The sequence below is a fragment of the Nomascus leucogenys genome, chromosome 18 (assembly GCF_006542625.1).
Source record: "Nomascus leucogenys isolate Asia chromosome 18, Asia_NLE_v1, whole genome shotgun sequence".
NCBI lineage: Eukaryota > Metazoa > Chordata > Mammalia > Primates > Hylobatidae > Nomascus > Nomascus leucogenys.
Genome location: NC_044398.1, coordinates 62,412,573 through 62,434,534, shown reverse-complemented (window position 1 = coordinate 62,434,534; position 21,962 = coordinate 62,412,573). Strand labels below are relative to the sequence as shown.

Below are 21,962 nucleotides of genomic sequence, written 5' to 3'. Positions count from 1 at the left end.
ATCCCTTTATTTATCTGTTAAACCAAGAAATAATCACTGCATACCTGAGTATTGTTATAGTAACCAAATCTCATGTTTGAGGAAATGTTGAAATCTGTAAGTTGTTTTATTATGTAATTACTCTCAGTTCTTGGGTTTTATTTTGTTTTCAAACACTGGGATCATTCACACCCTTATCCTACTCTTCCAGGCCTCTTAGAACAACAGCCAAAGGTATATTAATTTGAAAGGGAAAATGTTCCCAATTCTTTGTGCATAATTGCATGGAAAGTAATTCCACTCAGAACCTGGAGCATCTCTCCCACTAGGTTTTCTCTTTTTCCTTTTCCTAAGAATCTAGAAATCCCCAGAAAGTACTTTGTGCCCTGTGAGTATAGGCTTGAGCACTTCAGTTCTAGAAATAAACCTAGTAGGTAAACAGCTTCCTGTGATTAAATGGCTAGCTGTGGAGTGGAAGAAGCTTCTGGTATTCAGGGAACACCTTACTGGTACATTCTCCATTCATCGTGGTATAATTAGGGACACGTCACAAGCTCTCCACTTTGACTTTTGGAGTGGTTATTACTTGGTGTTCAGGAAGAGGGAAGGCCAGATGAGAGTGGACCCCCTCCCCACACAACTTGTCTGTCCAAACCACTGGCACAGTATCTGTTCCTCAGCCTCACTGCTGATTGAGAGTAGACCTAGCTAGCACCAAACCCTCACTCTTCCTCTAGGTCAGATGCTGGGCTTGTGGCAACAGTTCCAACCACAAGCTGACTACTATATACAAATGATTCATTTCCAGCCTTCTGCTTTCCTTTAAAGAGTCAGCTGTCATGTGCCGCCTGTGACTCACTCAAGCTCCTTTGCCCCAGGGAAATAAGCACTCTAAAGATTCCTGAGGTCCAGGCCCCTCCTAAGCCAAACGAGTCACGTTGTTTTTATGATGATACAGCACAGAAGCATCCTGGCTAATTCCCATTTGTTGTCCTGCTAGCAAAAGCACCATTGTTTCTACGCATAAGAAGTGAGAGGAGGCAATTTGCGTTGCTTTGTTTATGCAGGACAACCTTAAGCCAGTTGTGGCATGCAAAATACTTAAGAGCGAATGCGTATTTCCACAGTGGTTCAGAAAGTAAAAGATGTCCATATACACCCGATGGTTCTAATTCCATATTATGCTTGTGAGGCAGTGCAGAGACTTTCAGAAACTTCAGGAAGTGATCCTAAACTCTTCACACTCTATAAACTGAAGCCTACCCTAATGAAGCTCCACAAAGGACGTTGATCTTATGCTCATTTCAAATTGGCCATGTTTTCTAAACTGTAGCTTTTCCTATCAGCAGTATATCAGACCAAAAAAAAATCTGTTAGTTTGAAATGAGGATTTCATGTGAGAAAGAAGTTTTGGTGGCCACATTTTTATAATCTCATTTTCTGAGATCCTCCTCACCCGTATCCCTTATATTCCAGAATCGGGTCAGCTGTCATTAGCTTTTGCCAAATGTTCATACTGTTGAGGCCACAGACAGATGAATCACCTATTGCCTAACTGAATTAAGCTAAAATGTGTCACTGGCAGGATCCTTATTACAAAATCATGCCCTGATACCACTTCTGTCAGTATGTTTTGCTGTTGAATGTATTATTGATATTCATCAATCAAATGAGCAAGGGCAAGAAATGTTTTGGACTTCTGTAGGAGCTGTGTTATGTTACTTTATATAAATGAAAAGTAATTATATAACTAAATATGAATTCTAACCCATATAGTGATTTTTTAATATTATAGGCCTTGACATTGTAGCAACCATATTATGGACTAACTTAATCGCATTTTATAGGATAGTTTATTACTTGTATTTGTTATGATATAGTCTTATATAGTCTCGATGAAGTAAAATTTGGTTTATAGAAAATTTATTTTTAAATAATGTCATCACCTAGGTAACCTGAAGTTTCAGAGTGAAAGTAAGCATTTAAGCTTGTGGTTAAAATCTGCTTAATGAAGATCAGATTCATAAAAAATGCAAACTGGTTTCTTTAGTCAATAAAGAATAAAACCAGAGGTCAGCTTTTTTCGTGATCAATAGCAGCCTCACTACCTCAGTAAGATAAGATGGGAAGTAACATTTTGTGATTCCCAGTCTATGTTCAGTGATTTTAAGGGAATATCACAATATTCTTAAAATCCAGTAAAATTTGATTCTAAAATATTTCATGCAGTAATTTTATAAGAGAACAGTGTTCTGAAATCAAGAAAAGGTTATTAGTCTCAATTGATTAAATTAACAAACATTGAGCATCTATTCCATAAAAGACATTGAACAAAGCTTTTTAGGCTATACAAGAAAACAAAATGTTCTTTGCCCTCGGGAAGCTTTTAAGTTAACAAAGAAGACACATTACACAGTACAGAAAGTTTAATAACAATTTAAAACAAGTAATAATGTGTTTTAAACTAAAGAAGGTATCCAGAGAGTATATGCATAATTTCTGAGTGATACAGATGCTGCAGGCTTTCAAAAAAGAGAAAGAACACTTGAGACAGATGTCAGTAGAAACAAATTCACTGAATAGATAGGATTTCAGCCAAACCACTATTAATAATTTCACCAATTATAGGCTAGGAATAGAAACAAATCATGATTGGTGTTGGGTTTGACAGCTATACCTGGAGGCTTTCATCTTATTATCTGCCTACATCTACAGTATTGATTCATACGTCACTTCTTCAATTTGTAGAGTTTACTAAAGGCCATTTGTCTAAATACAAAGGCCAATCACAGTGTCAGCATCCTTTTGTAGAGTTTGTCAAGCAGAAAAGTGAGAAAATGCAAATAATTATATAAAGTTCAATATCTCAATGCAAGATATCATCTTTACTCTGAAGATAGACATATTATTAGAATGATACTTTTTAAGGTTGTTTTTAATAACATTTGTTAACTATGAAGAGAAATATGTTTACTAATCCAATCAAGTTGTTTAAGGTAGTAAAAAACTAATTTTATTTTATTTTATTTATTTATTTTTTTTTGAGATGGAGTTTTACTCTTGTTGCCCAGGCTGGAGTGCAATGGCGTGATCTGGGCTCACCGCAACCTCCACCTCCCAGGTTCAAGCAATTCTCTTGCCTCAGCCTTCCCAAGTAGCTGGGATTATAGGCATGCGCCATCAAGCCGGGCTAATTTTGTATTTTTTTTTTAGTAGAGATGGGGTTTCTCCGTGTGGGTCAGGCTGGTCTCGAACTCCCGACCTCAGGTTATCCGCCCACCTCGGCCTCCCAAAGTGCTGGGATTACAGGCGTGAGCCACTGTGCCTGGCCTTAGTAAAAACTAATTTTAAAAAACATAGCCTTGACTGACCTTTCAGGTGACTGTTGTTTTCAAACAAATGGAAAATAGCAGTGCTTTCCAAACATGAATGTACTCAGAGGTCACCTGAGAGTCATGTTAAAATGCAGATTTGGCTGGGCACAGTGACTCACACCTGTAATCCCAGCACTTTGGGAGGCAGAGGTGGGAGGATCACTTGAGTCCAGGAGGTCAAGGCTGTAGGGAACTGTGATTGCACTACTGTACTCCAGCATGGGTGACAGAGTGAGACCCTATCTCAAAAATTAAAAATGAAAAAGAATATTTAATATGACTTTTGTCTTTTATTCTTACCCAACTCTATATTTTTGCCTTTAGCACGAAAGCAAGAGATTATCAAAGTCACTGAACAACTGATCGAAGCTATCAACAATGGGGACTTTGAAGCCTACACGTGAGTAGCGGACGTTTACTTTGCTTTCATGCATATGGTAAATATAGTTTTTATATGAATGCATTCTTCAACATATCTGAATTCACGTATATTTAATTCAAGGTTTGATATGTCAACAATAGTTTTATTTCATGGTATAAATAACTAAGCGCCCCTAGGAGAGAAAAATTTATTTAAGATTTCAGAGGCCAGGCACAGTGGCTCACACCTGTAATCCTAGCACTTTGGAAGGCCGAGGTGGGAGGATTGCTTGAGGCCAAGAGTTCAAGACCAACCTGGGTGACAAAACAAGACCCATTTCTACAAAAAGTTTAAAAATTAGTCAGGCATAGTGGTGCACACCTGTAGTCCCACATACTTGAGAGGCTGAGGCAGGAGGGTCACCTAAGCCCAGGAGGTCGAGGCTGCATGGAGCCATGATCACATCAGTGCACTCCAGCCTGGGTGACAGAGTGAGACCCTGTCTCAAAAAAGAAAAGAAAAAAAGATTTCACAGAGAAAAGACTTGACTTCTGATCCAACGATTGGAGATTTCTTTGTAAATATGCAGATGTATAACCACTCCCACATCACACACACAGAAGTCCAGATGAGAAAAGGTCAATCCAGGCAGAGCAATTCATGTGAGCAAACACACAAAAAAATATGAAAGTACATAAAGTGTGCATTTTGGCTTAAGAAATGTTTTCCCTTGCAGTTCTGCAGAGGTTCTGGGGCAGAGAAAGAGATTAGGAGGTGACATGAGGTAGCCTTCTCTCTTCAGCCAGTACAGCTCAACTTTATCTGCATGTCCTTTATATGTTTGTATCTTAAGGAAAACTTTACTTGAAGAATGGGTTCTAATGCTTATTTGAAGTTTATAAACTCCTGGATCATAGGAACTATGAAGGAAATTACTTTGCTGAAGTTAAAATAAAGCATTCAATTTAAATAGGGCCTTCTCCTTACACCATGCAACTAATGACTTCCACCCCAGTGAAAGCCTTAAAATGCAAAACAGAGATTGAATCTGATCTCTGGCTAGAAAGATCCAAAAGCTGAAGATATAATCATAAATGAGAACATAATATTATTATACCTAAATGGATAAAATGTGTATACTTTAATTAAAAAACCAAGAATAGAAGTAAGAGACAAACTTAGAAAAACATTTGCAAAACATATATCAAGTTAATTTTTTATATTGAGTGAATATGATTGGAAAGTAGAAAAATAGATAAAGAACATGAACTGACTATTATCAGAGGAGGAAATATAAATGACAAGTAAACTAATAAAGGCATGTTCATGTTTACTAATTAAGTATGCACAAACTTGAATGCAAGAGCCTCTTCTCCCTATAAAATCAGCAGAGATGTAAATTCTGCTGACAGCCAGAAAGGTGCAGATACTGCAGGACAATGGTGACTTTCCTATACCATGGAATAAAACACAGTTGGGTGCAAACTTTCAGGGTGGCAGTGGTGGCAGATATGGGGGGATTAGTAATATATTTTGTTGTATAATCTGTTATTATATACCTGAAAGCTTTTATAAAGGCTCAGTTTACTGTAATACTATAATTTTACTTACAAGAATTTAACGAGTATAAATTTTTTATGTAAAACATGAACAAAAATTTGTGAACAAAGATATATACTGAAGCAAAATTGATGATAGTGAAAAATTGGAAACAATGTATATGCCCAACAGTACCATTCCCATTAAGTCATCTTTGGTGCAATGGTTATGTTGAGTTTCTAGTGACCTGGAAAAATATTTATGATGTTTTTACTGAAAATTAAGCAGGACATAAAAGAGTATGTACATAATTATTACAACTACAAAAGTAAAAGGTATTAAAAGTGCCAGGTGTGATGTCTCACACCTGTAATCCCAGCACTTTGGGAGGCCAAGGCAGGCAGATCACCTGAGGTTGGAAGTTCAAGACCAGCCTGACCAGCATGGAGAAACCCCGTCTCTACTAAAAGTACAAAATTAGCCAGGTGTGGTGGTCCATGCCTGTAATCCCAGCTACTTGGGAGGCTGAGGCAGGAGAATCGCTTGAACCCGGGAGGCAGAGTTTGCGGTGAGCTGAGATCACACCATTGCACTCCAGCCTGGGCAACAAGAGCGAAACTCTTTCTCAAAAAATAAACAAATAAATAAATAAAAAGTATTAAAAGTGGAATGAAACATGCCAAATTAAAAAGAAAAAACATGCCAAATTAAAAAGAAAAAACATGCCAAATTAAAAAGAAAAAAAGAAGTTGCCTCTGAGAGGTAAAATTATTTGTGAATTTTTTTCTTGCTTTTTTATTGTTCCCAAATTTTACATAAGCAAGTATTACTTTTATCATTAGTTATAAATAAGCACCAAATATAAAATATGGATGAGATTAGCTAAATGTAAGACGGAAACTCTATCAGGAGCTTCTTCTTATAACTTAAATATGTGTGCATATATGTATAAACACATGCATATACTTGTGTATGAGTGTATCGATTCTTTATCATGACCTAATAAGGCATACTTGGATTAAAAGAAATAGTAAAAATTGGAGTTAAGAAGAACAGTCTGTTTTCAGAGACAACGGTTCTCTATTAAATAATTGTTTATAGCTGTGCCATAGAACCTGCTTTTTAAAAATTCTTGTTGCTGTTATATCCTTGTTAGATAGATATGATTATCCAAAGAATAAGATTATTCTCTTTTTTAAAAAATCTTTTTCTTTTGCAATAGCATTTCCTTGTGGAATGATAAAAAGTTGTGTTTGTTGTTGTTAAAAAGAAAAAAAGAAGTTGCCTCTGAGAGGTAAAATTGTGTATGAATTTTTTTCCTGCTTCTTTTATATTCTTTCCAAATTTATAAACAGATACTACTATTATATAGGGAGCAATTGTAGCCAGGCAAAAGGGTATGTTTCCTATATTCTCAGTTTAAAATAGGGTATTTTAAATAATGCTAAACCTTAGAATCACACCAGTTCACTAATATCTTTGCCTATGGAGACTTATAATCTGGCCTGATTTTGTACTTTGCAGCCAGAGCTAATCCAACAGGGCTTCCATTTGAGAGCTTTTGGGATGGTAGAATGTACTGGTGTATCCGTGTCAGCTGGTCCTTAGAACACCTGTTCAGATCACACACACCCACATGTCAAATGGCAGCTTTGTGGATCTTTCATTAATACAAAGCCTTTTATGGGGTAGATGGATGATCAGATAGATAGATAGATAGATAGATAGATAGATAGATAGATAGATAGATAGATAGATGATAGATAGATGATTAGATAGATAGATAGATAGATAGATAGATAGATAGATAGATAGATTAGATAGACAGACACATTTCCAAATATACTGACTCTTTTTCATGGCTGGGTAAGAAGATCCATCATGGCACAGTGATTCCCAGATTATGTTAGTACTGATGTAAGGCAGTAAGAAATTTTGGTTCACTGATAATGACAACCAAAAACCATATTTATAGAGGAAGTAATAGCCCCTGGCAGAATAAATTCTTGTTACCATAGGAACGCTGTTCTTCCCATTTTGCTTCTTAGAAAGAGACTATATATATTTGATTTTAAGCTTAAAAATGCCTGCCCAGCAGGCAGTCTGAAGTGAAGGTTACTGTAATCCTTGCCCCTATCATCTTCAAGGCACAAAAGATATCCACTGTGGTTTCTACTTTTTAAAGGTGTTCTTTAAATAACACCAGTTCCACGTTCTATAAACAGCACTGCACTTTGAGGAACTACAGTGAGTTAGACTTTTGAAATTTGTATTTCTTTTGAATATTTAAAAAATTTTGCCCCCCCCCCACCCAAATGGGGAATTTCTCTATGAAATTAGATGTGGCCCCATCCACTGTATTACCCTTTGGGGCAAATTAATAAACAGTCCAAAATCCTTTGATTTGTACTCCATTTGATCTACCTTGTGAACTCCCATTCATTCTTCAAATCCAGGTCTTGTCACCTTCTCTGAGAAACCTACCCTGATCACCATAGGCCCAAAGGAAATATTTTCTTCTTTCCATTTCCAGGGGCCTTACACACATAACACCGTGACCCTGCTTTCCATATCAAGCAACCAGTCATCATTCCCCAGGCATACTCTGCATTTTCACAGCAGCAGACCATTGCACTTGCTGTCCTCCCCCTGCCCACCACCTCCCACATACCTGGAAAACTCTTGCTCATTCTTCAAAGCCCAGCTCAAATTTTCTTCCTCTCTTAAACCTTTCCTGTTCACTGCCTATTAGTAATCTGTTTTTTGAGCACTTCACATTTTCATCTATTCTAGTATTGATTATTATATTATAATTGCTTGTTTTGAAGAATATCTGCCACATAGTAAGCGTTCAGCAATTCTTTACTGAATAAATAAATTTCTCCAAAGAAAGCTCATTGGTTTTTTCCAAATATTTAAAATTGTGCACCCCTTTATTGAATCATATTTCTAGGATTAAGAAAGAAAACCGGCCGGGCGCGGTGGCTCACGCTTGTAATCCCAGCACTTTGGGAGGCTAAGGCGGGCGGATCACGAGGTCAGGAGATGGAGACCACCGTGAAACCCCGTCTCTACTAAAAATACAAAAAAATTAGCCAGGCGTGATGGCGGGCGCCTGTAGTCCCAGCTACTCAGAGAGGCTAAGGCAGGAGAATGGCGTGAACCCGGGAGGCGAAGCTTGCAGTGAGCCGAGATTGTGCCACTGCACTCCAGCCTGGGCGACAGAGCGAGACTCCGTCTCAAAAAAAAAAAAGACAGAAAACCAATATGAGCATTTGAACCTTCTATTGATTTCATTTTAAAAATAAAATAAACACAGTAATAAGATGTAAGTCTTGTGGACATTGCCAGGAAGTGTAGGGTGTGATACTTTCTTTCAAGTCAATTGTAATATACATGTTTGACATGAATGTAGGATATGTGGTCCATCAAAAATTATTCCAAGGCTAAGCATGGTGGCTCACCCCTGTAATCCCATACTTCGGGAGGTCAGGTGGGAGGATCACTTGTGCCTAGGAGTCCGAGACCAGCCTGGGCAACATAAGGAAACCCCATCTCTACTAGAAATAAAAATTTAAAAATTAACCCAGCATGGTACTGTACGCGAATACTCCCAGCTACTACAGAGGCTGAGCCAGAAGGATTGCTTGAGTCTGGAAGGTTGAGGCTGCAGTGAGCCATGATTGCACCACTACACTCCAGCCTGGGCAACAGAGCAAGACCCTGTCTCAAAAATAATAATAATAATTCTTATTATTATTATTGCAGAAGTATTTAATTTCAGAATCAAAGATAGTTTTATAGGATTTGGAGAGTGTCTTACACTGGGACAATAGGACTTGGAGAGCATTTTTTAAAAATAGTAAACCTCAATCAAGAGTTAGAAAAACTGGAAAATTCACCTTAAAAATAAAAAAGTAGAAATTATAAAAAGGGGCCTCCTAAAATATTGTATATTATCATCTGCTTGAACTGGATAAATTAGTTTGTTCCTATCAGAGTTCTCTGCAAAATGTCTTTTTAGAGTCTGCTCCTCAATCCACCTTGCCACGATTTATGATAGAACTTTTGTATATAAGTGTTTTTAGAGGCTCTTTCCTTCAGTGACTGGCAAATCAGAATGTTTACACATGAAACAACAAAACACATTAAAGCACCTATTAATTGGTTATTTTCATTATTTTTCTTTTACAGAAAAATCTGTGACCCAGGCCTTACTGCTTTTGAACCTGAAGCTTTGGGCAATTTAGTGGAAGGGATGGATTTTCACCGATTCTACTTTGAAAATGGTACATTTATTCCTAATTTAATAACATGCCCTTTTTAAACCTCTCTGAATTTTTCCCAAATTTGCAGATTATTTTGCTGTTTTCTGTAATGAGAGTTTTTACCTTCATCCAGCATTTGAAACCATACAATGGTTTTGTATTCAAAATTGAAAAAAAAAATATGTCAGGCTTGGCTTACAGTTTTGGTGTGTTTTAAAAAATATCTTTGTAAAAAAATTAATGTTGGCTGGGCACAGTGGCTCATGCCTGTAATCCCAGCACTTTGGGGGCCGAGGCCAGTGGATCACTTGAGGTCAGGAGTTTGAGACCAGCCTGACCAACATGGTAAAGGCTCATCTCTACTAAAAATACAAAATTAGCTGGGCATGGTGGCACACACCTGTAATCCCAGCTACTTGGGAGGCTGAGGTATGAGAATTGCTTGAACCCATGAGGTGGAGGTTGCAGTGAGCCAAGATCGCAAGCCTGGGCGACAACAGTGAAACTCCATCTCAAAAAAAAAAAAAAAAAAGTTATGTTGATTGAATACACTTCAAGCAAGTTGCAGTTAATGTATAATATAAGCTATAAGGCAGTTACAAAAAATGTTATTTCACGTTTTCATAAAACTATATATTAAAAAATTAGGCAGGCATGCTGGCTCATGCCAGTAATCCCAACACTTGAGGAGGCTGAGGTGGGAGGATAGCGATAGTTTAAGGCCAGAAATTCAAGACCAGTATGAGCAACATAGTGAGACCCCATCTCTACAAACAATATAAAAATTAACCAGGGATGATGACAAGCGCCTATAGTCCCAGCTACTTGGGAAGCTGAAATGGGAGATCACTTTGAGCCCAGGAGATTGAGGCTGCAGTGAGCTATGATCATGCCACTGGACTCCTGCCTGGGTGACGGAACGAGACCCTGTCTCAAATTTTAAAAATAAGAAAAAGTAGGAGGAAAAAATTTTTAAAAACCACACCATGCCAAAATATTTAACATGGAAGAGTGCTTTCAAGCATATGTGATGCTTATTTTCAAAGTAAAATGAAAATGAAGGTGAGTAATCAGATAAATCTTTCAATTCAAATTTTAAGATTTGTGGTAAGAGAAAGCAGGAAAGATCCAAAATTGACACCCTAACATCACAATTAAAAGAACTAGAAAAGCAAGAGCAAACACATTCAAAAGCTAGCAGAAGGCTAGAAATAACTAAAATCAGAGCAGAACTGAAGGAAATACAGACACAAAAAACCCTTCAAAAAATTCATGAATCCAGGAGCTGGTTTTTTGAAAAGATCAACAAAATTGATACACCGCTAGCAAGACTAATAAAGAGGAAAAGAGAGAAGAATCAAATAGATGCAATAAAAAATGAAAAAGGGGATATCACCACTGATCCCACAGAAATAAAATCTACCATCAGAGAATACTACAAACACCTCTACGCAAATAAACTAGAAAATCTAGAAGAAATGGATAAATTCCTCGACAAATACACCCTCCCAAGAATAAATCAGGAAGAAGTTGAATCTCTGAATAGACCAATAACAGGTTCTGAAATTGTGGCAATAATCAATAGCTTACCAACCAAAAAGAGTCCAGGACCTGATGGATTCACAGCCGAATTCTACCAGCGGTACAAGGAGGAACTTGGTACCATTCCTTCTGAAACTATTCCAATCCATAGAAAAAGAGGGAATCCTCCCTAACACATTTTATGAAGCCAGCATCGTCCTGATACCAAAGCCTGGCAGAGACATAACCAAAAAAGAGAATTTCAGACCAATATCCTTGATGAACATTGATGCAAAAATCCTCAATAAAATACTGGCAAACCGAATCCAGCAGCACATCAAAAAGCTTATCCACCATAATCAAGTGGGCTTCATCCCTGGCATGCAAGGCTGGTTCAACATACGCAAATCAATAAATGTAATCCAGCATATAAACAGAACCAAAGACAAAAACCACATGATTATCTCAATAGATGCAGAAAAGGCCTTTGACAAAATTCAACAACCCTTCATGCTAAAAACTCTCAATAAATTAGGTATTGATGGGACTTATCTCAAAATAATAAGAGCTATCTATGACAAACCCACAGCCAATATCATACTGAATGGGCAAAAACTGGAAGCATTCCCTCTGAAAACTGGCACAAGACAGGGATGCCCTCTCTCACCGCTCCTATTCAACATAGTGCTGGAAGTTCTGGCCAGAGCAATCAGGCAGGAGAAGGAAATAAAGGGTATTCAATTAGGAAAAGAGGAAGTCAAATTGTCCCTGTTTGCAGATGACATGATTGTATATCTAGAAAACCCCATTGTCTCAGCCCAAAATCTCCTTAAGCTGATTAGCAACTTCAGCAGAGTCTCAGGATACAAAATCAATGTACAAAAATCACAAGCATTCTTGTACACCAATCACAGACAAACAGAGAGCCAAATCATGAGTGAACTCCCATTCACAATTCCTTCAAAGAGAATAAAATACCTAGGAAGCCAACTTACAAGGGATGTGAAGGACCTCTTCAAGGAGAACTAGAAACCACTGCTCAATGAAATAAAAGGGGATACAAACAAATGGAAGAACATTCCATGCTCATGGGTTGGAAGAATCAATATCGTGAAAATGCCATCCCCATCAAGCTACCAATGACTTTCTTCACAGAATTGGAAAAAACTACTTTAAAGTTCATATGGAACCAAAAAAGAGCCCGCATCGCCAAGTCAATCCTAAGCCAAAAGAACAAAGCTGGAGGCATCACGCTACCTGACTTCAAACTATACTACAAGGCTACAGTAACCAAAACAGCATGGTACTGGTACCACAACAGAGACATAGATCAACGGAACAGAACAGAACCCTCAGAAATGATGCCGCGTATCCACAACTATCTGATCTTTGACAAACCTGACAAAAACAAGAAATGGGGAAAGGATTCCCTATTTAATAAATGGTGCTGGGAAAACTGGCTAGCCATATGTAGAAAGCTGAAACTGGATCCCTTCCTTACACCTTATACAAAAATTAATTCAAGATGGATTAAAGACTTAAATGTTAGACCTAAAACCATTAAAATCCTACAAGAAAACCTAGGCAATACCATTCAGGACATAGGCGTGGGCAAGGACTTCATGTCTAAAACACCAAAAGCAATGGCAACAAAAGCCAAAATTGACAAATGGGATCTAATTAAACTAAAGAGCTTCTACACAGCAAAAGAAACTACCATCAGAGTGAACAGGCAACCTACAGAATGGGAGAAAATTTTTGCAACCTACTCATCTGACAAAGGGCTAATATCCAGAATCTACAATGAACTCAAACAAATTTACAAGAAAAAAAAACAACCCCATCAAAAAGTGGGCAAAGGACATGAACAGACACTTCTCAAAAGAAGACATTTATGCAGCCAAAAGACACATGAAAAAATGCTCATCATCACTAGCCATCAGAGAAATGCAAATCAAAACCACAGTGAGATACCATCTCACACCAGTTAGAATGGCCATCATTAAAAAATCAGGAAACAACAGGTGCTGGAGAGGATGTGGACAAATAGGAACACTTTTACACTGTTGGTGGGACTGTAAACTAGTTCAACCATTGTGGAAGTCAGTGTGGCGATTCCTCAGGGATCTAGAACTAGAAATATCATTTGACCCAGCCATCCCATTACTGGGTATATACCCAAAGGACTATAAATCATGCTGCTATAAAGACACATGCACACGTATGTTTATTGTGGCACTATTCACAATAGCAAAGAGTTGGAACTAACCCAAATGTCCAACAACGATAGACTGGATTAAGAAAATGTGGCACATATACACCATGGAATACTATGCAGCCATGAAAAATGATGAGTTCATGTCCTTTGTAGGGACATGGATGAAACTGGAAAACATCATTCTCAGTAAACTATTGCAAGGACAAAAAACCAAACACCGCATGTTCTCACTCATAGGTGGGAATTGAACAATGAGAACTCATGGACACAGGAAGGGGAACATCACACTCCGGGGACTGTTGTGGGGTTGGGGGAGTGGGGAGGGACAGCATTAGGATATATACCTAATGCTAAATGACGAGTTAATGGGTGCAGGAAATCAACATGGCACATGGATACATATGTAACAAACCTGCACATTGTGCACATGTACCCTAAAACCTAAAGTATAATAAAAAAAAAAAGAAAAAAAAAGACTTGTGGTAGTTTCAGAGGAAACAGCCACTTTTCAAAGAAGGTGACAAAAGAAGTTCATCCTGCAGAAATCCTTCAGGTCATCAAGAAAAATGTAAACCAGGAATTCCCTTTATCCTTCTCTTTTTCCTTACACCTAATGACATTAGACATTATGCTGTGTTTGCATATTGCATTAAGTGAATTTACTATTTTTGCAGAGATCTTACTGAATTAAAAAAGAAATGTATTATAGGAATGATTAGGATAATCACATCACTTTCAGTAATTATAAGCTTTGATAAGAATGTCTGCCTTGGCATGGATTTCCGAATTAAGATGTGTTGAATGAGTTACTTTTTCTTATATGCATTAGACATTTACAAACAAATAAACAAAAAGAACTATTTGATAAATTCTCTTTAACAAAATTTCAGTAAATGTTATCATATTCCCTATATTCCAGTGTTCTGATAGCATCTCATGTTTCCTCCAACTAACTTTCTATCAACACCATCTGATCCCTAATGAAAGAATTAACCCATTAATATTTTAACCTATTTCAGTATAACACTATATATCATGTTCCATAAATATAATTCCTTCATAATGGGGTATTTAGGTGACTATAATAATATTTTATATAATTTGAATATATGTTTTCCGAGAATGGAAAGCATGTTTGGATAACAGCTAAAAACAATTCAACCTTTTCTAGTGATCTAAGAAAGAAACAGCATCAATAAGTGATGTGCACTAAATCCTCCTCGCATCTCTTGGTGACTGAATAATTAGAATTGGTAGCTACTGTCAAAACACCAGAGGCTGGAGCACAGTGAGGGCTACTCAGTCAAGGGAAAGAGCTGGAAGATCAGAATCAGGCTACGTGCCAACACCACATTTTGAATGTTTATCAAATGATCACAGTGGACTATCATGGAATGGACTCTAGTATGTGGAGGAGTCAGAGGATGAGATGAGAAACAAGTTCATAGACTTGTTCAAAGGCTACCGCCAGCCTTATTTTGAAGACAGTGGTGTCTATACCTGAAACTTGATATATTTCCCTTCCCTCACGTACTTCACCAACTAACAAAAACAAACACCACCACAAGATCCCTGGTCAACTGTCCTAGCAGTTCATTCCTGGAAAAGACAGGCACTGCTTGGCACAGCTGGGCCGGGCCTTCTTCACCTCTATTCATATTGTGATTTCTGTTTCTAACCACTTTCCATTGTAAATAAATATATCTCTCCAGCTTTTTCACCCAATAAAAATTTCCAGAGAGCATATAAATGCCTGTAAAGGAAACCAGATAAAATAAAGACTGTATCCACTTTTGTTCTTTTTTCGCTTTGTACAGTGCCCAGTACCCGATTAGTACAAATAGTAGATTAATTAACTAATTAATTAGTGAGTGAATAAACATCATTTCATTTATTGGTCCTAACTGAAGTTATTACTGGTTTTAGTTTCCTTTACATAGAAACTAAATTTTGCTTTTCATGTTTTTCTCTTTCAGCTTTGTCCAAAAGCAATAAACCAATCCACACTATTATTCTAAACCCTCATGTACATCTGGTAGGGGATGATGCCGCCTGCATAGCATATATTAGGCTCACACAGTACATGGATGGCAGTGGAATGCCAAAGACAATGCAGTCAGAAGAGACTCGTGTGTGGCACCGCCGGGATGGAAAGTGGCAGAATGTTCATTTTCATCGCTCGGGGTCACCAACAGTACCCATCAAGTAAATATTTCCAGGCTGTCAGCTTCTTTGTTAATACACCCATGGTCAGCTCCTTCTACTTATTCCATTGTTAATAGCATGGTATATGTTATTTAATGCTAGTAGTTGGTTACGCTGATGAAAATAAATGCCTTCACGGGAAAGGTTTATGATTCTCTGGAAAGATCAATCAGATCAGCCATTTGTGGGTTGAAACTTGCTATAGAGCAGTATATGATAGGTTTAGACAGGACTAGAGACTACCTTATCAAAATCTCACAGGGTTAAATCTAGGGGATTTGTATAATAAGGCAAAATATTTGTGACTTCATTTTCTCAATTGACAGAAGAAGGGGATATCAGAGGAAAACATAGGGAGGAGTTTCTAAAATGGCCAATACGGTATCAGGAGTTTCATTTCATAGATGATCCCCTAAAGCGCAGTTAGAGAGACAGCATTTAAAAGGCCATTGTCAGGTAGTGCAATGTCGTTCTCACCTCACCACTCTACCTCAGATCATTTGCTTTTCCAGTCGGCGATTAGGCACATATTTATTGTGAATCTCCTATGTGCTTAATCTGTGCCAGATTCAACACAAGGTACAAGATATTGCTTTCAAGGAACATGTATTCTCATTTAGCCAATCATTGATTCTAAAGAAAAAAATGATATAATAAAGTTTATCATCAACTTCAGAATACAGTAGAATTAATGAACAGTGTAGTAAACTGTTTATAACAGTTTGGAAGTACACTTTGTGTATAAGATAGAATTTTGGACAAAATCTTAAATGATGAGTAGAATTTAGAGACATAGAAAGATTGAAAAAGCAAAGGAGGATAGTCCAAGCTAAAGGAGCATCATGAAGAAAAGTACAATATCAGGATTTAGTTTAATATGATAGAACATTATTGGTAAGGAAGGCCGGTTACAACTAAAGAGGAATAATTGAAAATAGGCTTATTGGTAAAGTGGAGTGAGATGAAAACAAGAAGAGTTTAAACTCAGTGTAGAAGTTTGGTCCACTGTTGATCTCTTTCCAAATTCTCTCACCAGGATCACCTGTTAATATTTGGGATTTGGAATGGGGGTTCATACAAACAGCCATTCAACTCACTCCAGAGAATCCATCATGATTTCTTAGTTTGATAACATACCACAGTGGTTTTCAGAGGCCTTCTGTATAGCCTTGATAATTATATATCACTGTTAGATTTGTAAAAAGTGGGTCAACAGGGACAAAATCAAACCAAACCAAACAATAGGCTGAAATTTATTCCCAAAACCATAGCTATGTAATTAAGAGAAAAACACAAGAGGAATATGAAGATAATGAAGACACCTGTTTTTGTGTGTTTTTTACCCCAAAGAGGTACAGCACAAATCACCAGTTAATATAGAAGGGGTTACATTCATACAGTACCAGGGGTTTAGGTTTTTTTGCAATTCCCTGAAGTGTTTATGGGATGAAGCCTATTCAAGAAAACTTCATTTTATGCCAGGTGGCTTAAATGGGGCTTCTCTTAATAGGCCACCCTGTATTCCAAATGGGAAAGAAAACTTCTCAGGAGGCACCTCTTTGTGGCAAAACATCTAAGGCCTGAAAACCATTCACATATGGGTCTTGTAAGTAACATCCTGCTCCGTGATACTTTGTGATTGGAGCTGAATGAAAAGCTGCATGGCTGTTTTCCTTCCTTTTGAGGATATTTTTTCTTGCATAATATTCAATGAAAAACGCACAAGGTCTTTGAAAATTCATAGCAATTTTGCATGAGCTTTTGAATCTAACATTCAGCCCTATTTGGTAGCATAATCCTTATTTTAAAGGTAATAAACACTGAAAAGAATCTTTTCCAACATGTGGATTGTGTCACGTTAGAATCCTGAAGTTTTCACATCAAAAGTAAATTATGTCTGGGTCAGTTCAGATAACTCTCAATTATCCAGACTTAATTCATATTAAGCTTTAGAATCCTTTGGTGTCTTAACCATTCTTTCAAGAGTTTGCAGTTCTATAAGCAGCTGGCTATGGCGAATGTGTAAATCAAGTTGCTGTGCCTGACTGAGTATAATGGTACTTGACCATGAGGACAGGCCACAGGAGGAAGTCAAGCTGAAATTTAAAACTCACAAAGTGGGTAATTCCACAGGATAATTGAAAGTTGACTGTAATTAATGTCATGCTTTTATTGTTGTTTTTAATTAATTGTTTCTTAGACTTAGGTTACAAGCATTCAGATATGTATGGTGCTGTTGTGAATATTTGCCTCATTCAGAGAACTAAACCTTATCAGAGCTTTTAACAAAAACAAATAGTGCTCCCAGCTGTTGCTTTCAACAAAGGAGAGCTACAATTAAAGAGAGTAATCATGTTCTCTCTACTTTTGAGACTATATTCCTTGTTAAATTGACTTCTAGGTTTGATTTCCCAAGGAATCTAATAATAATAACAGAAGCTAAGGATGAACTTGAATTTTAAGTCTATTTCAACAAAAGGATTATATTCATTTACTAATTTGTCCAGTAAACAGGAATGCTTAAGATGTATACTTAGATTTAATAATGTGACTGAAGCCTGTGTCTCTGTCTCTTTGTTTTTAGCTTAGCTTTGTGTGAAAAAATAATTAATACTGATTTTCTATTTTAATACTCTCTTTGTGTAACATTGTGTATTTCTTCTTGTAATGATCACAAGCAAACATCTCTTATATATAGTGTTTTCTATCTATTTGTTAGCCAAGTTATAAAACTGTAGCCTAGTCAAATCTATGGCAAAGCAATTTGATGATATTTTGTAAAACAATATAATTTATTTCTTCCTCCCCCTTTCTCCTTTCAGCTAAATATCAACAGTGCCACTTCTGCATTCTCTGTTCTCAAGGCACCTGGATGGTGACCCTGGGCCGTCCTCTCCTCCTCTTCATGCATGTTTCTGAGTGCATGAAGTTGTGAAGGTCCTACATGTAATGCATATGTGATGCATCATCTTATCATATATTCCTTCCTATACATTGTTTACACTTCAACTACGGGGATGTTCCACGTAAACTTAAATTACTGTTGGCAAAACAATAGGGGGAGATTAGACAAAAAAAAATCCACAATATTCCAAGTACAACTCTTCATCAAGTTTCTCTGTTAATGCCAAGATTTAACAGACTTAAGAACTATTGTTCTCTGAATGACAGTTTGTAAGAGAAATGTAAATTTTTTAGAACTCTGCTGTTAATCTGTTTTGGCTTGTTTGGGTTTTTTTTTTTTTTAAGGTAAAAAATACACCTTCAGTTTCCTGGTGTGATCCTGGTTGAAATGGATGATTTTTCATTGAAAGTTTTGCTGATTATCAATTAAAGTGGGTTGATATGTGGGCAAAATCACTTATGAAAGTAGAAGCAAGAATCAGTTGGTTTGCTACCACATAAAGCCATGCTGTTTTTGGTCAAACTGTGTAAACTGGAAAAATTCACATCATTTTTGAGTTTAATCACTTTAGGATATATTCACATTGTTTTGGTGAATTTGCTGAATTGAATTGTTTTTCTTTCTCAAATCTGTGATCTCTTTTCTTTATCCTGTTTCTTTGTTCCTTTCGTTTGCTTCCTTTTTTCTTTTTCTTTTGTTCCATTCTTTTTTCTCTTTTCCTTTTTTGGGGAGGCGAGCTAATGGTGTGTGAGAAAAGAATAAAAGTGAAATTTGCATAATGAAGGTAAAAGGGAAATAAAAGTCTTTTGAAGGTAGCTAAACTAGCACTTTTGATCATCTTCAGGGCCCACAAAAATGTTGTCAAGATTTTAAAGGTTTATAATTCTGCTTAAGCTCTAGTTTGGACTTAGGTATCCTAACTAACTATGTTGGAGGTATTTGCGTTGTTTAAAGTTAGGATAAAAGCAAGTTCCTCCTGTGACTGCAACGTCTTACTGATTGGGACAGTTGCCAGGAGGATACCAAGTTGATAGCAGAGGGGGTTTTATGCAAACGCACCCACCTCCGCCTTGGGGAATGAAAGGGTCACTTCTGCATCATCACTAGCTAGTTTTCTAGCGTTAGAGAGGCTTACAAATGTTTACCATTCTCATAAGTGTTTTGAACTTGGTCTTTGTGACTTGTGCTTCTTTAGCTTCTCTCTTGAATCAGAGTATCATTGTCTTCCTCCAAGGAGTTAGGATTTCCCAGTTTAAAACAAAAAGGGAAATGTCCTAGGTTTTCTTTGTGCTTCTCATTTTTCCTTTGTTGATTCAATTCCTGTGATTTTTGTTCTCTTCCCTGAAATGCTTTACAGTGCATGGAATCTCCATCATTGTTATTTTAACGATAGTAATTCCCAGTCCTCAGAAGCCTATTTTTAAAGCAGAAGCAAAAAAGAAAAACAAAACAACAAAAACAACCCTTCCACTTTTCTCTCATCTCACATTTCTTGTTGGTTACTAATCATCTTAGATATTATTGCTAGTGGATGTATGGTAGATGGATTGAAGCTTTTCTGATAATTATTACACAATTTAAAACAATATATATTTAAAATAAATATATACAGTAAATATATTGAGCCATGTTAACCTGCCAATGAGATCTGTGAAAAAAAATGGCCTCATTTTTCCCTTTTTAATTTCTTTTACCCTTTTGTGAAGCAGCTATACGTGGCATACATGTATTAAAGAAAAAAAAATAGGTGTAGAGTGTTTTTTTTACACTTTTAACGTAGCATGTGGTGTTGAAGTATTGTAGATCAAGTTTGTCTTCCGCACTAAGATGTGAGGAAATTGTGATTTGTTCTCTCCACCACAAATGAATTACACATTTATTATCTTCTATCATTTTGAAACACTGCAGTTTACCATGGGACACTGTATATATTTCTTGCTATAATGGTAAATGACTGATTGATATATTTAAGAGTTAATAAATTTGTGATTTCTGCTGACAGTGCGTCCATCTTTATTTCTTCAGAAGAGGTACTGTATTTATGCCTGCATGGTGCTGGCCAGTGTCAAGGGCAGTGTGGCCTACTCTGGTCTCATTTAGTACATAGCAATTTGCACTTGGTGAGAATAGCAAGTTAATTGTTCTCTATGAGCAAAACAATGGTCTCTTCGGGAAAATGTTGCTGAGAACAATATAGTTAACAACTAAGACTCCTAACAGCTTCTCTATACCGTACCCTCCAATCCAGCCTTCACATGGCTTTTTTTTTTTTTTTTTTTTAACACGAATCTGTCCTTATAACGCTTTGATGTTATTGTTTCTGGGATACAGGCAAGCACCCCAGCTCCTGCTACTCCCCAGCTTGAACTTGAGCATACATGGATGCTCAGCTTCTTTTGATTTGCCAAAAACATCACACTTGCTCACATGCCTGTTTATGCTGTTCATGTTGTTTATGTTTCTTACCTAGAATAAATAGTCTTCCCCTACTTCTTTTCCCGACTTCTTACTTTTCCCTAAGAAAGATTCAGTGTACAGCATCATGCTCCACAGCAAACCTTCCTAGGCCCTATTCTGGGCTTGCCTTCCCTCTCAAAACTTACATAATAATAGATTGTATTTACCTCTCCTGCCAACCACATTGTTTTGAAAATATATTTCTATCTGTGTCTCCTCTACTGCAGTATAATGTCTCTATGGGCAAGAACTGTGTATTCATCATTGCATTCCTAAACCCAAACCAAGGCCAGGAATGGAGATATCGTTGATAAATAGTTGTTGAATTGAGGCCAACCCCTTTTGATAACAGAAGCCTCAAGGGGTACTCAGATAGTCCTTGATTTAATGATGGGTTCTCTCACCATTGTCTTGATTCTCTGAGCAAGTTACCTCTTCTCTCTGAACCTCAGTTTCCATATTTGTAAAATGAGAATAAACATACCAATTTAATAAAGATATTGTGAGGATTAATGGGTACAGAGTGACTAGAATGATATTTGATAGAAATTAAATGGTAGCAGTATAACTATTCTGATCACTGATATTAATATTCCTATTGTTATTATTCTTTACTCAGGAGGGTATACAACTCTTGTTTTGCTGTTGGGCTGCCCTCTTTATGTAGGGTTACTGTTAATGCTGAGGATATACTCGGACTCAAATATCTCAGCAGGAGGCTGAGAGACACCAAATGAAGTGGTCATCTAGCTGAATGTAGGAAAAATGAAATGTAGTAGTAAACCAGTATATTCTAAGGAAATTTTCAAGGAATATTAATCTTAACCCAAATTTCGAATTTTTATGTAAAAAAATTTATAATTTAAAGGTAAACATAGATGACACAGCTTTTGAGTGATTTCATTGAATAAAATTCTACTGACTTCTGTGAACCTTTCATGGCTCTGTGGTCTCTTTATCAGATTTTTTTAAAGGTGAGAATGTACAAAAAGATTACAATGAAGATCAGCATACTAGACCACGTGTCCATGAGCTGAACAATAGCTGTCATAAACCACCCTGACCTGAGAAAGCAGCAGGAAGCATTTACAGCATTCCTGCTTTTCTCAGACAAAACCAATTCTCAGAAGAGAGC

At 37.0% G+C, this 21,962-nt stretch overlaps 1 protein-coding gene across 33 annotated transcripts in view; it reads left to right on the top strand.

Moving 5' to 3' along the window:
• The window catches only part of CAMK2D (calcium/calmodulin dependent protein kinase II delta), a 320,978-nt gene extending 299,219 nt beyond the window's left edge, over positions 1–21,759 (top strand). For 13 of the 33 annotated variants that reach the window (XM_030798865.1, XM_030798854.1, XM_030798859.1 and 10 more), the window contains 5 exons: positions 3,678–3,753; positions 9,448–9,542; positions 15,237–15,465; positions 16,976–17,071; positions 18,288–21,759. In XM_030798865.1, the coding sequence (XP_030654725.1) occupies positions 3,678–3,753; positions 9,448–9,542; positions 15,237–15,465; positions 16,976–17,042 (467 nt within the window). In that variant the 3' untranslated portion in view covers positions 17,043–17,071; positions 18,288–21,759. Of the gene's footprint in view, positions 1–3,677; positions 3,754–9,447; positions 9,543–15,236; positions 15,510–16,975; positions 17,072–18,287 lie in introns of all 33 variants that reach the window. The other 20 variants (XM_030798877.1, XM_030798874.1, XM_030798864.1 and 17 more) reach the window with 2 other exon arrangements.
• The last annotated feature ends 203 nt before the right edge of the window (positions 21,760–21,962 follow it).